We start from the raw sequence: 15,866 nt of genomic DNA on the forward strand, positions 1-15,866 counted from the left end.
CTGTTTGGAGATAATTCTTAATAATTATCATCTTCTGACATGCATATTTTACATTTAGATGGAGGCATATCAAAATTCAATAAAAGCATTTAGAAATTCAGAATCCAGTGGGGGGAAATTTAGCTGAGAGAAGGAAAAGATGTTTCATAGAATTTCTATTGACCTCTGTCTACTATATTGGGGTGGTCCAAAGGTAGGCTAACTTCCTCTGAGATTCCATCTTCTTCTTAGCAATTAATAGAGCCATGCAGAATGGAGCTCTGGAATTCCTCCTCCACCTGGGGAAGCAGCTTCATCTTGGTGGGGATTCTGAATGACAGCGGGGCTTCTGAATTGCTCTGTGCCATGATCACAATCCTGTACATGCTGGCTATAGCAAGCAATGGACTTCTGCTCTTGGTTATCAAAATGGATGTCCGGCTCCATGTGCCCATGTACCTCCTGCTCAGGCAGCTCTCTCTCCTGGACCTCCTGTTCACATCGGTTATCACTCCCAAAACCCTCCTGGATTATCTGCGGAGGGAAAACAGCATCTCCTTTGGAGGTTGTACCCTTCAGATGTTCCTGGCATTGACTCTGGGTGGTACAGAGGACCTCTTACTGGCCTTCATGGCTTATGACAGGTATGTGGCCATTTGTCATCCTCTGAACTACATGATCTTCATGAGGCCAAGGGTCTGCTGGCTCATGGTGGCCACATCCTGGATCCTGGCATCCCTGAGTGCTTTAGGACACACCATGTATACAATGCATTTCCCTTTCTGCATGTCCTTGGAAATCAGACATTTGCTCTGTGAGATCCCACCTTTGCTGAAGTTGGCCTGTGCAGATACCTCCGGATATGAGCTCCTAGTTTATGTGACAGGTGTGACTTTCCTCTTGCTGCCCCTTTCTGCCATTGTTGCCTCCTACACACTAATTCTGTTCACTGTGCTCCACATGCCCTCCAATGAGGGAAGGAAGAAAGCCCTTGTCACCTGCTCTTCCCATCTGACTGTGGTTGGGATGTTCTATGGGGCTGCTACATTCATGTATGTCCTGCCCAGTTCCTTCCACAGTCCCAAACAAGACAACGTCATCTCTGTTTTCTACACAATTGTCACCCCAGCCCTGAACCCTCTCATCTATAGCCTGAGGAATAAGGAGGTCATGGGGGCCTTGAGGAGGGTTCTGGGAAAATATGTGTTGCCAGTACACCCCACCCATTAAGGAGGGATCTTGGCTCTTGACTTGTGTCTTATTATTTTGTCTCCAAATGAAATTGCTATGTTCCTTCATTCTTGACTATTATACTCTGTCTGAGATGATACATACACATTTGAAAATTTTCCCTTATTTTCTACTATGTAGCTCTTGTGTATATGGAACTTAATCTGAATGCATTAGGCACTTATCACCCTGATTTTGAAGCTTCATATGAAAAAGGGACTAGGAAAAGGAAAAGCTTTGAATGGATGTCTTTGACTCACTCTGGTAAGGAGTCATCTTGACACATACCAAGGCAGCCATGGTAGGAGACTAACTTTCCATTTCAACATTGTGTAGTAGTAGGGACTTGGGATTGCTTTGGGACTGAGCAAAGTCCAATGGCCTCTTAGCATTAAAGGACTGTTCCCTTTGAACTAGATTCTTAGATCATTAGTACATAGAAGGTCCACAGAAGATATATTAGACTTGCTGTTTATTAAGATGTTAGCAACTGGTAGGAAACAGTAATAGAGATGTGACTGCATTTGCATTCCAGCCCTGAGGAGTCAGTCATGCTGACTTCATAAATAAAGGCATAAACCTGAGTTGGTGTAGTGGATGGGGCTAAGAAAAAAGATCTTGGCATTTTAAGTTGAAAACTTTCAGACTCTCTTTGACTTTGGGGATATTTTTACAGTGCCTAACATTGAAATTAAAGAAATTAATAAAATAGAATTGAAAGTAACCATGTTTAACAGAAAATTAGGGATATAATAACAGTAAGCAAAATCTGTTGTATATATTTTGTTTGAATTCTGTTAAATGCACGTACACATATGTGCTTTGGAGCATTGAAATGACTGCAAGGAGCTGATATCCTTGAAGTGAATGTATGTGATGTCTCTGTCCACAGGAAAGGAATTATAAAATATATAACTCACTTTCTAGCTTCCATAAATGCTCTTTCTTTTACCATACATTTTAGTAGTGTGGGAAGATTTATAAGAAAATGTAGAAACTTGAACTCATTTCTTGTAAAAGCTCCAAAATACCTTACCTATGTAAAGGTTATCACGGTTAGGAACAGTGTTTATGAGAACTCAGAATTTCTTGTTTTCTTTCCAAAAATAATCTTAAATTGTTTAATCTATTAAGCTAAACCATAATATAAAACCTAATGCTGATTAAGCCATAATATAAAACATAAAGGTAATTAAGCTAATTTTATGAAAAAATGCAGAGTGCTGGGGATGTGGCTCAAGTGGTAGCACGCTCGCCTGGCATGCGTGCAGCCCGGGTTCGATCCTCAGCACCACATACAAAGATGTTGTGTCTGCCGAAAACTGAAAAATAAATATTAAAAAATTCTCTCTCTCACTCTCTCTTCCTCTCTTTAAAAAAAAAAAAGAAAGAAAAAATGCAGAAATTTAGAAAGAAACAAAAATCACCTCTAAAATTGTTTTGTTGTGTTTTTATTATGTGTACATGTATTTTACTGAATTTATATGTAAATGATAACTCCTTTTGTCATTTAAAATTTGGTGAATCTTCTTCCTTGATATGAGGGTATTTTTAATAGTAATGAGAGATAGAGAGGGGACCAGAACACCTCAGTTTGAATCCCTGGCTCCTTTTTATCCTCAGTGGGCCATAGGATATTAAATTAAACCCTTTGTACCTCAGTGTGCTCAACTTAATAGTGGTTTTATTTAAGGGCCTGCTCTCTTGATGTCATTGGGTAGATGGAATAAGATAATAAATGTCAGGCATTGAGACAAAAGCCTGGTTAAATTGTGCTTAAAATGTGTTTGCTGTTCTATGGAAGAATAAACAGTCTTCAAAACATTTAATCTTTAGTGTATGTGTGTGTGTGTTTTTTTTTTTAAGTAAACACTTGCACATTTTGTTCATTTTATTTTATCTGCAAATGTTTTATCCATTTGTGGTGTCCAATATGATATCTTGATATTTGTATACATTGTGAAATTGCTAAATCAAGCTAATATTTGTTTTACCTCACATACTTACATTTTTTTGTGATAAGAACAGTTAAAATATACTTTCTCAGCAATTTTTTTTTCAACTCTGTTCCTATTTTGTTCCTGATTTATACTATAAATTTGGCTAAGGTAATCAGTAATACCCATTCTGCAGACTGAATGCTATGCTGCCTTGAAATATCCTCCACTACATAAACCAGACCTTAGACCTTATGCAAACCAATACGAAAGACTCTTCCACATTATTTCAGGTATTAGAAAACCACCCCATTCCTGGTACCAAATTTTCGTGTTAGTCCACTTTCTGTTACTGAAAAAAAAAAAAAAAAAAAAAACCTGAAACAATGAACTTACAAAGGCAAAATCCTCATAGATTCATGGTCCATTGTCCTTGTTGCTTTGGGGTCACGGTAGGCAGCATCTTAAAATGGGGAACACATGGCCAAGCAAAGCTCTTTGGCTAAAGGCAGGCAAGGGAAATAAAGTCACAGTCACAAAGTCTAGAAGATACCAATCACGGCCCCAACTCTTAAAGTATCCACACCTCTCAACAGGGCTGATTTGGAAACCAGGTCTGTAAGGGAGAGGCCTTAGGGGACATTCCAGATCCAAAGACAGAACACACTCTCTATCTTTATGCCTCTTTTATTTTTAAATGGTTATTTCTCTCAAGTCTGTTAATCCAAATTTCTTATTCTAACCAATACATTTATCTTTAAATGTCAAGTCCATGCCATATTTCCTTCAAATTTTTTTTTTCAAAATTCTGTTATTATATTCCACTCTTTCACAGTACTTTGTTCCAACTTTTTGGGTCTATTATATCGTATTACATTGTAATTACTACAATTAGCAATTCACTTTTCCAGATTCATCAAAATAATGAGCATAACTCCAGGACACAAATTGTTTAAGTACCTCATTGATTTAATATAAAGCATAATGCATTTTTTCTGTTCTTTTTTTCCTCCTCTGTTTTCATTTCTTATCCAAAAAACTCCTTGTCCCTTTGCATGTTCTAAAGTATTCTTTCTCATTTCTTCAATTAGTTTCATACTTTAAGGTCTTAAATCCATTTAGAGTTAATTGTTTTAGCTGATGAGAGTCTGGGGTCTATTCTCATTCTTCATGTGAATACCAATTTTCCCAGCATCATTTATTTAAAAAGTATTTCTTTCTCCAAGGTGCATTCTGAGCCCCTTTGTAGAAATTCATTTGGCCAAAAATGATAGGTACACTTCTAGGCTTTCTATTCTGTTCTGTCCATTTGTATATCTGTTGTTATACCAGTGCTTCTGTTCTTAAACAGCACCTATTACACTATCTCACTTAAAAATATACTAGAGTTTTGTAGCATATTTTGAAGAGAGGTATTATTATGATTCCTGTTTTATTCATTTTGCTCAAACAACTTTGGGGTCATTTTGTTTCATTTTGTAGTTCCATACAAATTTTAGGATTGTTTTTTTCTATTTCTGTAAGAAGCATTATTGGTATTTTGATGGATTTCACTGAATGTGCAGATGACATTGGCTGTTATGAGAATATTAACAATATTGATTCTTCCATTTCCTTTTTAAACTACACAATGTATTACTGTTGTTGCTACTACAATCACCATGATGTGCAATAGATTTCTTGAATTTCTCCCTCTTAACTTTAAGCTTTTATTCTTTGTCCAGCATCTCTCTGTTCCTCCACACACCAAATACTCCAAATTCCGGTAACCACCATTTTTGCCTTCCCTTTCTATGTCTGACTGTGTTATATTTTATATGTAAGTGAGTTCACACAGTACTTTTTTTTCGTGCCTAACATCTTACTTAACATTATGACCTCCAAGTTTATCTAGGTTGTTGGAAAGGACAAAATTTCCTTCTTTCCTAGGGTTGAATAATTCTTATTGTTTATTTACACCTGTTTTCCCTGATTTATCCATCCACTGATGAACATATTGTTTCCATATCTGGGTTTTTCGAATAATGTTGTAATGAACATAGGAGTGTGGATATCTCTTTGGAATACTGATTTTATGTCCTTTGGATATATCTCCAGTATGAAATTGCCAGATCATATAGGAATTCTATTTTTTAATTTTCGGAGGAGCTTCCACACTGCTTTCCACATGCTGCACCAATTTACATTTCCATCAGTAATGTGCAAAATTTCCTTTTCTCTACATTCTCACCACCACTTATTATCTTTCATCTTTTTGAAATAGCTTTGCTAAGATTGGTGGAGAGGTTGTTATGGTTTGGATGTGAGGCATCTCCCAAAATCTCATTTATGAGACAAGGCAAAGAAGGTACAGAGGAGGAAATGATTGGGTTGTAAGAGACTTCATCAAATCAGTGAAGATAGATAGGGATTAACTACGGGGTAACTGAAGTGGTAAGATGTGGCTGAAGGAAGTGGGAATTGGGGCATGACTCTGGGATATATATTTGGATCTGCCAAGTAGACACCTCTCTCTCTGCTTCCTGATAATCATGTGAACCACTTCCCTCTGCCACACTCTTTTTGGGTCTTCTAGGTATAGATTCATATTGTCAGCAAACAGTGGTAATTTAAGTTTTTTTTTTCTCCTATACGTATCCCTTTAATTTATTTCATCTGTCTAATTGCTCTGGCCTGTGTTTCAAGAACTATGTTAAATAAAAGTGGTAAAAGAGGGCATCCCTGTCTTGTTCTAGTTTTTAGAGGGAATGCCTTCAATTTTTCTTCATTTAAAATGATGTTGGCCTTGAGCTTAGCATAGATAGACTTTATAATGTTGAGATATGTTCCTGCTATCCCTAATTTTTCTAATGTTTTGAACATGAAGGGTGCTGCATTTTGTTACATGCTTTTTTTTGCATTTATTGAGATGGTCATATGACTCTTATCCTTGAATCTATTGAGGTGATGAATTATATTAATTGATTTCTTTATGTTGAACCAACCTTTCATCCCAGGGACAAATCCCATTTGATCATGGTGCATGATCTTCTTGATATGTTTTTGCATTTATTTTGCCAGAATTTTATTGAGAATTTTTGCATTTATATTCATTAGAGATATTGGTCTGAAGTTTTCTTTCTTTGATGTGTCTTTGTCTGGTTTTGGAATCAGGATGATTTGGGCCTTATAGAATGAGTTTCAAAGTGCTCTCTCTTTTTCTATATCCTGAAATAAATTGAAAAGTATTGGTATTTATTCTTCTTTAAAGGTCTTGTAGAACTTGGCTGTGTGTTCATCCTGTCTTGGGCTTTTCTTTGTTGGTAGGCTTCTGATGGCATCTTCTATTTTATCACTTGATATTGGTCTGTTTAAATTGTGTATATCATCCTGATTCAACTTGGACAAATTATGTGACTTAAGACATTTGTTGATGCTTTCAATATCTTCTGTTTTATTGGAGTATAAGTTTTCAAATTAATATCTAATTATCCTCTGTATTTCTTTAGTGTCTATTTTGATATTACCTTTTTCATCACATATGTTAGTAATTTGAGTTTTCTCTCTTCTCTTTGCTAATGTAGTTAAGGGTCTGTCAAGTTTATTTATTTTTTTCTAAGAATCAACTTTTTGCTTTGTCAATTTTTTCAATTGTTTCTTTTGTTTCAATTTCATTGATTTCAGCTCGAATTTTAATTATTTCCTGTCTTCTACTGCTTTTGGTGTTTGTTTGTTCTTCTTTTTCCAGGGCTTTGAGATGTAATGTGAGGTCACTTATTTGTTGACTTTTTCTTCTTTTAAGTAATGAACTCCATGCAAGGGACTTTCCTCTTAGTACTGCTTTCATAGTATCCTAGAGATTTCAATATATTGTGTCTATGTTCTCATTTACCTCTAAGAATTTTTTAATCTCCTCTTTGATGTCTTTTGTAACCCATTGTTCATTCAGTAACATATTGTTTTGTCTCCAGGTGTTGGAGTAGATTTTATTTCTTATTTTGTCATTGATTTCTAATTTCATTCCATTATGATGTGATAACATGCAGGATAGTATCTGTACTTTTTTGTATTTGCTAAGAGTTGCTTTGTGGCATATCATATGCTCTATTTTAGAGAAGGATCCATGTGCTGCTGAGAAAAAAGTATATTCAATTGATGAAGGATGAAATATCTATATATGTCAGTTAAGTTAAAACTATTGATCGTATTATTGAGATCTACAGTTTCTTTATTCAACTTTTGTTTGGAGGATCTATCCTGTGGTGAGAGAGGTGTGTTAGAGTGACCCAAGATTATTGTGTTGTGGTCAATTTAACTCTTGAACTTGAGAAGAGTTTGTTTGATGAACATACATACTCCATTGTTTGGGGCATATACATATATATTAATAATCTACGTCTTGTTGGTGTATGGTTCCCATGAGCAGTATGTAATGTCCTTCTTTATCCATTTTGATTAATTTTGTCTTGAAGTCTACTTTATTTGATATGAGTATGGAAACCCCTGCTTGTTCCCGCAGTCCATGCGAGTGGTATGATTCCTCCCAAACTTTCACCTTCAGTCTGTGTATGTCTTTACCTATCAGATGAGTCTCCTGGAGGCAGCATATTGTTGGGTCTTTTTTTTCTAAATCCAATCTGTTAGTCTAGGTCTTTTGATTGGTGAGTTTAAGTCATTAACATTCAGGGTCATTATTGAGACATGGTCTGTATTCCCAAATATATTTGTTTATTTTGTTATTTAACTTGACTTGATTTTCTTCTTTGATTAGTTTTTCCTTTAGGGTACTACAACCCTCTGCTGATTTTCATTATTTTTTTTAAATTTCCTCTTCATGGAATATTTTTCCAAGGATGTTTTGTAGTGTTGGTTTTCTAGCTGTAAATTCTTTTAACTTTTGTTTATCATGGAAGGTTTTTATTTCATCATCAAATCTAAAGCTTAATTTTGCTGGATACAAGATTCTTGGTTGGCATCCATTTTCTTTCAGAGCTTGATATATGTTGTTCCAGGATCTTCTAGCTCTCAGGGTCTGTGTTGAAAAATCTGCTGTTATCCTAATTGTTTTCCCCTTATATGTAATCTAATTCCTTTCTCTCATGGCTTTAAAAATTCTCTTTTACTCTGTATATTGGGCATTTTCATTATAATGTGCCTTGGTGTGGATCTATTGTGATTTTGTATATTCAGCATCCTGTAGGCTTCTTGAATTTTGTTTTCCAATGCATTCTTTTTGTTTGGAAAGTTTTCTGATATTATTTCATTAAATAGATTGTTCATTCCTTTGGTTTGGAACTGTATGTCTGCCTCTGTCCTAATTACTCTTAAATTTGGTCTTTTTATGCTATCCATATTTTTGTAATGTTCTGCTCATGATTTCTTACCATTTTCACTGTGTGGTCTATGGTCTTCTCAAGATTATATGTTTTGTATTCATTGTCTAATGTCCTGTCTTCCAAGTGGTCTACTCTGTTGGTGATGCTTTCAATTGAGCTTTTATTTTGGTTTAGTGTTTATTTCATTTCAAGGACTTCTGGGTTTTTAAAATCTAGAACCCTGTTGAGGTGATCTTTTGCTTCCTGTATTTGTTTGCATAACTCCTTGTCAAAATGATATTTTGCTGCCTGTATTTGCTCTTTTATGTCTTCTTTCAGTTCACAGAAAATTTTAATCATGTATATCCTGAACTCCCTATCTGAGATTTCTTCCTCTGTGGATGCCATGGATTCTAATAATGTGGTAACTTGATTTGTTCAGGGCACTTTCTTCCCTTGTCTTTTCATGTTGCTTGTATGTCTTCCCTTCTAGTTCTGTGGGTCTGGGGTGTTATTGTTTTTACCTTATAGGTTTGTAGTGTTTCTGGAGGGTTCCAAAACCTTTCCTTTGTGGGCAAGGACAATGTTAACAGATCCCAATATAAAAAATATACCACCTATGAACAATTTGTTGCTATTAAGATGTTTATAGTTTGGTCACAATGTAAAGAAATGTTGGATTCGATTATTATCTATAATATAATCAGTAGTTTTCTAAAAGAGATTACAGTTTCTGATGGTGGACAATGAGCTGGGGGTGGGGTGTAGGATAATATGCAGAGGAGGCAGGATGTGAGGATATAGAGTTAATATATCTTAGGAAGTGTGAAAGAGAAATCTAATGAAGAGGGTTAGTAGCAGGAGAATAGACACGAAGTAATTTTGGGTAGACAAGTATGTGGGAAGACAGTAGAGTAAATAAAACTAACACATATATGTATTTAGGAAAATAAAGGATGTTAAAAATAGTAAAAAATTGGGGGGGGAACTAAAGAAGAAAAAATAAAAAATAAATAAAAGGCATATAGAACACCACTATATTACATTATTCAGATGTCCCAGTCCTCAAAAATCCTAATTCATGAAAAGTTCTTGGTTTCACATATGTTGGGGATGCGAGGGGGAGGATAGAGGGGGAGAAGAAAAAGAGGAAAAAAAATTCTTGAAGGAAGAAACCATGATTGTTGCTAGTTTTAGAGATCCGTATCTTTCCTGCTTCTCTTCTCATCCAATAGGTGCCATTGTCTGTCGTTAGCTGGTATCTCTGTGCTCAGGATGGTGAAGGTAACCAGGGTGGGAAGGCTGTTCCTGGTGCAGGGTACTTGGAAGCAAGGAGTGGTACCCACCAGTCCCTGCAGGGAGACTGCACCTTAAGAGTCTTTTTTTGGGGGGATTGCTTGTATGACTTGAGCTCCCAGTTCTATCTCCTTATCTTGCCTGAAGATTTTCCAGTTCCTGTTTTCTCTGTTAGTCTCCAAACTTTTGTCCCATCTCCCTCTTCCTTAGTGGTTCCCTATTGAGGGACTTCTCTCCTCAGGACTCCCAGAGGCGGTGCCCTGGTCACAGTGTGCACTTGTCCCACTGAGTGCTGTTTTGTGTTGGGAAGCTACTGTGCTGGGTTATCGCCCGCTGGGGAGAGGGGGGAGTCAGAAACATGGTACCTAGCCAGCTGGAGTTTCCATCTGGGAGCTGCCCCCACCAAATATGGCGAGGAAGGTGTGTCAAGATAAAGGCAGCCCGTTTCCAGTGCTGGGGTGTTGAGTGGGGTGGGGGGAGCCAGGCGATGTCATTGTGCTGAGGGTAGGTAGCAGCTGAGTGTCCTGTGTGGGAGTGGAGAGATGTCTGGGAGTTCTGCAGTGATGCTGATAGGTGATCCTGCTCATGTGCTCGGGAGCCCTGCGTTGGCTAGCACTTCAGGGGTTGGGTGTCGGGAGCCAGGAGTCCTGCTGGAATGCTGAGGCCCCGGAGCCCTATGCGGGGGCACAGTGCTGGTGATTTCTGCCTGAGAGCAGCTGCATAGGGGTCCTCTAACACTCTCAGGGATGCAGTATTCCCACTAGGCGAGATCTGGGTCATGGAGAGACACAGAATGCTGTCTCCCGCTGGCCCACCATCTTGGATTCCCAGTACACTAAATTTTATCGGTGATTTTTATATGTCTATTGAGACCATCATCAAGTTTTTGTCCTTTGTTCTATAAATTTGGCATACCACACTTATTAATTTGCATGTGTATAACCATCATTGCATCTTTGGGATAAATCTTGCTTAATAATGGTGAGTGATTTTCATGTCCTGCTCAATTTAGTTTGCTAGCATTTTGTTAAGAAACTTTGCATCTATGTTCATCATAATTTTATTTTCTTGCAGTTCCCTTGTGTGTCTCAGGTACTTCTTCTGGAGTGACTGGCCTGTGTTTAGGTGCCATGGGATTCTGCCTGACTCTGAGCCTCATCAGGGAAAGACTAACCTCAAGTTCCTATGAAGTAGTAACTTTGTAATACCTCCCTTTTCTTACCCAAGTGGAAAATTCTCTCTGTGTTATTCTTCCTAAGGTTGGGAGAGGTATTAAATGGGCAGTCCCATGTCCACAATTCTGGGTCATACCTGAAGCCCACAGTCTGCCAAATCCAGTCCAGCACCAAAGCAAGATCAAGATCCATGCTGCTGGGTCTTGCCTGCTGCTATGTTGCACTCATGGCCTGAGACCTTTGCAACTAGCATCGGGTGAAGCTGGCCAGAACAGTAATCTGTCCAACAGGGGCTCTGAATTTTCACTTAGCACCTGGAGTGTACAAAGCCTCCATTCATGGTCACTGGCTTGGGGATAGGGGTCACTAAAATCTGCCTGGTATTGGCTTTCACCAGTCTGGCACTGAGTTTCAAGGAAAAATACTGTGTTTACTTCCCTGTTATACGACTCCTCCCCCACCACCGCCAGTGGAAAGAGTATTGCTTTGTACTATTCTGCCCAAGTATAAGGGAGAGGTAGTGGGGGCCATCCCTGAGCTGCCTGGCTAAATCACGTCCAGAGGCTTGATCTGCAGGCCCTGTTTTAGGCTGGATGCATGGGCTTGGGTTTCACTGTGGCATGACTGTACTGGGATTTGCGTTTAAGGCCCAGACTTAATGTTCTTTCTCTTCTCTAACCAGGAGACATTGCTTTCCACATAGTGGTGTTGTAGTTGAAGGGAGAAGTGATGCATTTTTCCATGTATTTTTTCTAATTATTATGTTAGAATAAGGTACTATGCTCTAGTGAAAGTAGTTTGGTGTATGAACAGCTGTTCAAATTGGTAATTTTGTAGGGAAAAAAACCCTGGAGAGTCATACTCAGCCAGTGTCTTGCTCTTCCTGCACAGTATCTTTTCATGTACATTGGGACAGTGAATTCCTAGGATCAGAACTGCTAAATCAAATTATATGATGTTTATTCTTTTAAAAAATTAACATAATTATGTTTTATTTATCTAAATAAACAAATAAGATTATATACATTCATCAGGTGTACCATGATGTTTTAAAATAATTGCACATTATGCAATGGTTAAATCAAGTTGAGTAATACATACCTTTCCTCACAGTATTGTAATTTTTTTTTTTTTTGTCTTTGCTCAAAGAAAACTTCTTGTGCTATTCTAAAGGACTTTTTCTTCCATGCCTCATTTACCCCACCTGCCTGAGGTATGCTTTTCTCTTCTAGTCCTGTCTACCCAGTTTCTTATTTGACTGAATTCTTTTTACAGGTGTCACCATCTGGCCCTCACAATAACAATTTAGAATTTATCAACATTTTTTTTTGTTCTGTCACTTTTCCTAATATTATTATTAAAGCATTATTTATGCTTATTTGACATTCCAAATTCTTAGTGCCTAGCATACTGTCAGACACCTATTAAAGTATGTCTCAATTTAAATCTTTCCAAAGACAAAATTACAAATTATCAGAATAAAAAAGTAGCAGTAATTTTATACTAACAGTAAGAATAACTTCCTAGGCATTTCAATACAGAAAGCTCAGTAAATGTGTGTTGGTTGAGAGAATTATACTGATTAAAGCAGAAAATATTAGATTTTATGAAAAATAAGATTCCCTTAAAATTTGAAATTAAAAGATAAGATAAAAATTATTTCAGATATTAAATATCATTGACTGATAAGCTCTGAGATAATATCTAGTCCATAAATCCTTTGACTAATTTTGGTACTGTGATCACACAGATTGCCAAGCACAATATTCCACTCTGTTACTGTCTTTCAAAATGAAGCTTCTAAGCAAAGATATGACCAGGTCATTTGTGTATGGCAAGTCTGACTATAGGGCAAACTGGTTAATCACATGCACAAAACTCCTTGCAGAATATTATAAAGCTAGCTAATCCTGTGACAATATCATTCCTGAGCTTTATTTCTTGACATATATTCCTGATTTTAATGTGCCCTCTCTAACCATCTTTGTTTTTGTTCATGATATAGTGTCTCTTGGGTATCTTTTCTGACCATTAACACTTATTTATATTGTATATCCTACTAATAAATCAATTTTATTTCAATGGAGACATGTACATAAAATATTTCTGATCTTCAAATAAGTTCTTGCCTTCACTTTTAATCTACAGAGTGTTTTTTTAACTTATCTAAAAACAGTCCCTTTAATTGAATTTTAAAAATGGATATCCCTTTATTTATGATTTCTTGTAAGTGGGTTGCCAGATCTTTTGAGGAAAGCATTGAGTTTTGCTCATCTTGTGGGTGTGGGCAAAGTCATTTAATGGCTATAGAATCAAATAAGCTGAGAATTGGAGCAATGGTAGGAAAAGATGAGGATATCAAAACCATGTTGTCCATCAAAATCTTCAAATATTTTTAAAAATTTCAGAAATCACTGCCTCTGAGGCATACTGTCTTCCAGCCAGCTTCCTGAGAGCCTCCTTCTACATCCTTGTTCCTAAGGCTCTAAATGATGGGGTTCAACATGGAAGTCATGACTGAATAGAATACCAAGATGACCTTTTCCTTTTCATTCATCATCTTGGAATTTGGTCTCATGTAGGAAAATTTTCCAGAACCGTAGTAGAGAACCACAATGGTGAGGTGGGAGCCACAAATGGAGAAGACCTTGAGCCTCCCCTCCCCAGACTGCATCTGGATCACAGTGGAGATGATATTCCAGTAGGAGATGAGGATGAGGGAGACAGGAGCTAGGAGGATAATCATCCCCATTGAAAAGAGAGCTATCTGAATATTGTTGATGTCCATAGACACAGCTTTAGGAGAGCAGGCAGTTCACAGAAGTAGTGATTATGACATTCTGTCCTGGTAGGGGAGAAACAGTGTAAATGCACTGTCCACTGAACATAAAACTGCCCACTTATTCAGTACACTCTGGCCAACTGGACACAAACCCTCTGGATCATGATGGTGCAGTAGTGCAGGGGCTTGCAGACAGCCACGTACTGGTCATAGGACATCACTGCCAGTAGTGCACACTCTGCATATCCTCTCGAGGAGGAAGACAACTATCTGTATTAAGCATCCAGCAAAGAAATTTTTTTTTCACAAGGAGGTAGACCAACATCAGGATATAATGCTCATAGAGAAACAGAGGTCAGCAAAGGATAAGTTTTTGAGAAAAAAGTGCATGAGCATATGAAGTTGAGAGTCAACTTGGATGAGGAGTATTATCAGCAGGTTTCCAAATATGATATTTCCAAATATCAGCAGGAGACCAAATTCCAAGAAGAAGAGAGATGACCAGGAAAACACAGAACAACAAGATTTGGATCTGTGGATCCTGTGACAGTCCCAACAAGGTAAATTCAAACACAGAAGTTTGGTTTCTTTCTCCCATTGATTCATATTCTTATTTACCTGTCATCAGAAAGAGAACAGAAGCATTCTGAATGTTATCTTTCACTGCTTTATAAATATGTATAATGCTAACAAGTACAATTGTTGTCTATCAGGTTTTATCTGCCTCCTACAAGCAGCCAGTTAGCCTTAAGGTTCATATTTCTGTTTCCTGCAATGCGTATAGCTTTCAAACACATTTACCTTTGCTTGATAAACTTGAAAGTGAGTACCACACACTGGCTTCTTCACTAATCCAGATATGTATATATTTAGGTATTAATAAATTACTATGTAGATATTAAGAGAATTATTTTCGTTAAATTTCATTTTTATTCTTGAAAAATACTTTGTACATACTTTGAATTTTTTTTATATTATAAAAACCTTTTGCTTTTAGATTGCAAATTATCTAGTACCTTGTTAAAAACAGATATTGATGAAAAATTTGTCCACAATATAACAGGAATTCCAAATATGGTTTGGCAATCAAACAGATAACTTAGATATATTAATTTTTGTTCCTTTTCTATAGTTATTTAAAATAAGACCATTTTTAAATAAAACCACTCTTAAAAAGAAGTCAAAAGCCAGGTAGAACAGCTAGACTGACTTAAGGCGGTCATCAGAGAAAATGTCAGGTTTGCTGGGAGAGCCAGTATGGAGCCGAAGTCAGTTCAAATCTTGTATTTTTGTTGTTCACCCAATTTTTGAAAATTTATTTTCAACACTGAGATTTTATTTGCAATGCAGAACATATGAGAGATACCAGAGCTGTTATGTCTAGCACTTTGTGTACTAGACAGCAGAACATAGTACTGTTAACACTAATAAAAATGTTCACCATCATCATCATAACAACAACTAAAAAACTCACTTTACTTAGCACTGTGGTATCCCAGGAACTCTTTTAAAAAAAGAATTTCAAGAGGTGAACACTACTGACAACCTCATTTTATAGAAAAACATTCTAAGTTCCTATGATGATTTAAAAGGACTTTCAAAGCCATTGAGTTGCAAGTTATTAAATCAGTATTCAGTCCCAGCAGTCTTGTCCCTGATTTTAGACATATTTTTGCGCTAAAAAAATATAGATGATATTTCTAAAGATGCACTCTGGTATTGGGCTCCGTCTGAATCTATAGAAGGAGCCATAAGTAGAATGCACCTCAGAATTAGGATTTGAGACAGGGTAAGCAGAAGTTAATGGTATATACTGAATAGTAAAATTCCTGTGTCTTTCTATGGTTTGGATGTAGGTGGAGAAAAAGTTTGACAGTATTAATTGTAAATATCTGCACTAATCAGGAGAGAATACTCTAGGACCCTCTAAATATATACTGTAGTTTGCTTTCTGCTCATCCTTTTTTTAATCTCTGTGCTGTTATTTGAAAATCTCATTTAAATGTGTTTTCTCAAATATTACACAACAGAATGTCTCTAATATTATCTGATGCATGACTGCTAATCTAAATTTAAAGTGTTAATGCTACCATTTAACTTAAGAAGGACTTTTCAGACTGGGTAGTGAGAAAAAGTGAGCTCCTTGCTTCCCTTTTCCACCTACTTGATTTAG

General features: G+C 36.8%; 1 protein-coding gene and 1 pseudogene across 1 annotated transcript; one reads left to right on the forward strand and one right to left on the reverse strand.

Moving 5' to 3' along the window:
* The first annotated feature begins 252 nt into the window (after window positions 1-252).
* LOC114078902 (olfactory receptor 2AG2-like) lies at window positions 253-1,209 on the forward strand. Its single transcript, XM_027919958.1, has one exon. The coding sequence runs from the start codon at window positions 253-255 to the stop codon at window positions 1,207-1,209; it is 957 nt and encodes a 318-aa protein (XP_027775759.1).
* A 12,106-nt stretch (window positions 1,210-13,315) lies between these two features.
* On the reverse strand, window positions 13,316-14,291 carry LOC114078901 (olfactory receptor 2D3-like; annotated as a pseudogene).
* Between the last annotated feature and the right edge of the window lie 1,575 nt (window positions 14,292-15,866).

Source organism: Marmota flaviventris, chromosome 9 (assembly GCF_047511675.1).
Source record: "Marmota flaviventris isolate mMarFla1 chromosome 9, mMarFla1.hap1, whole genome shotgun sequence".
Lineage (NCBI taxonomy): Eukaryota > Metazoa > Chordata > Mammalia > Rodentia > Sciuridae > Marmota > Marmota flaviventris.

What these genes read in the sequence shown, in the direction of transcription:
- LOC114078902 (XM_027919958.1), top strand. Translation starts at nt 253, where the DNA reads ATGGAGCTCTGGAATTCCTCCTCCACCTGGGGAAGCAGCTTCATCTTG.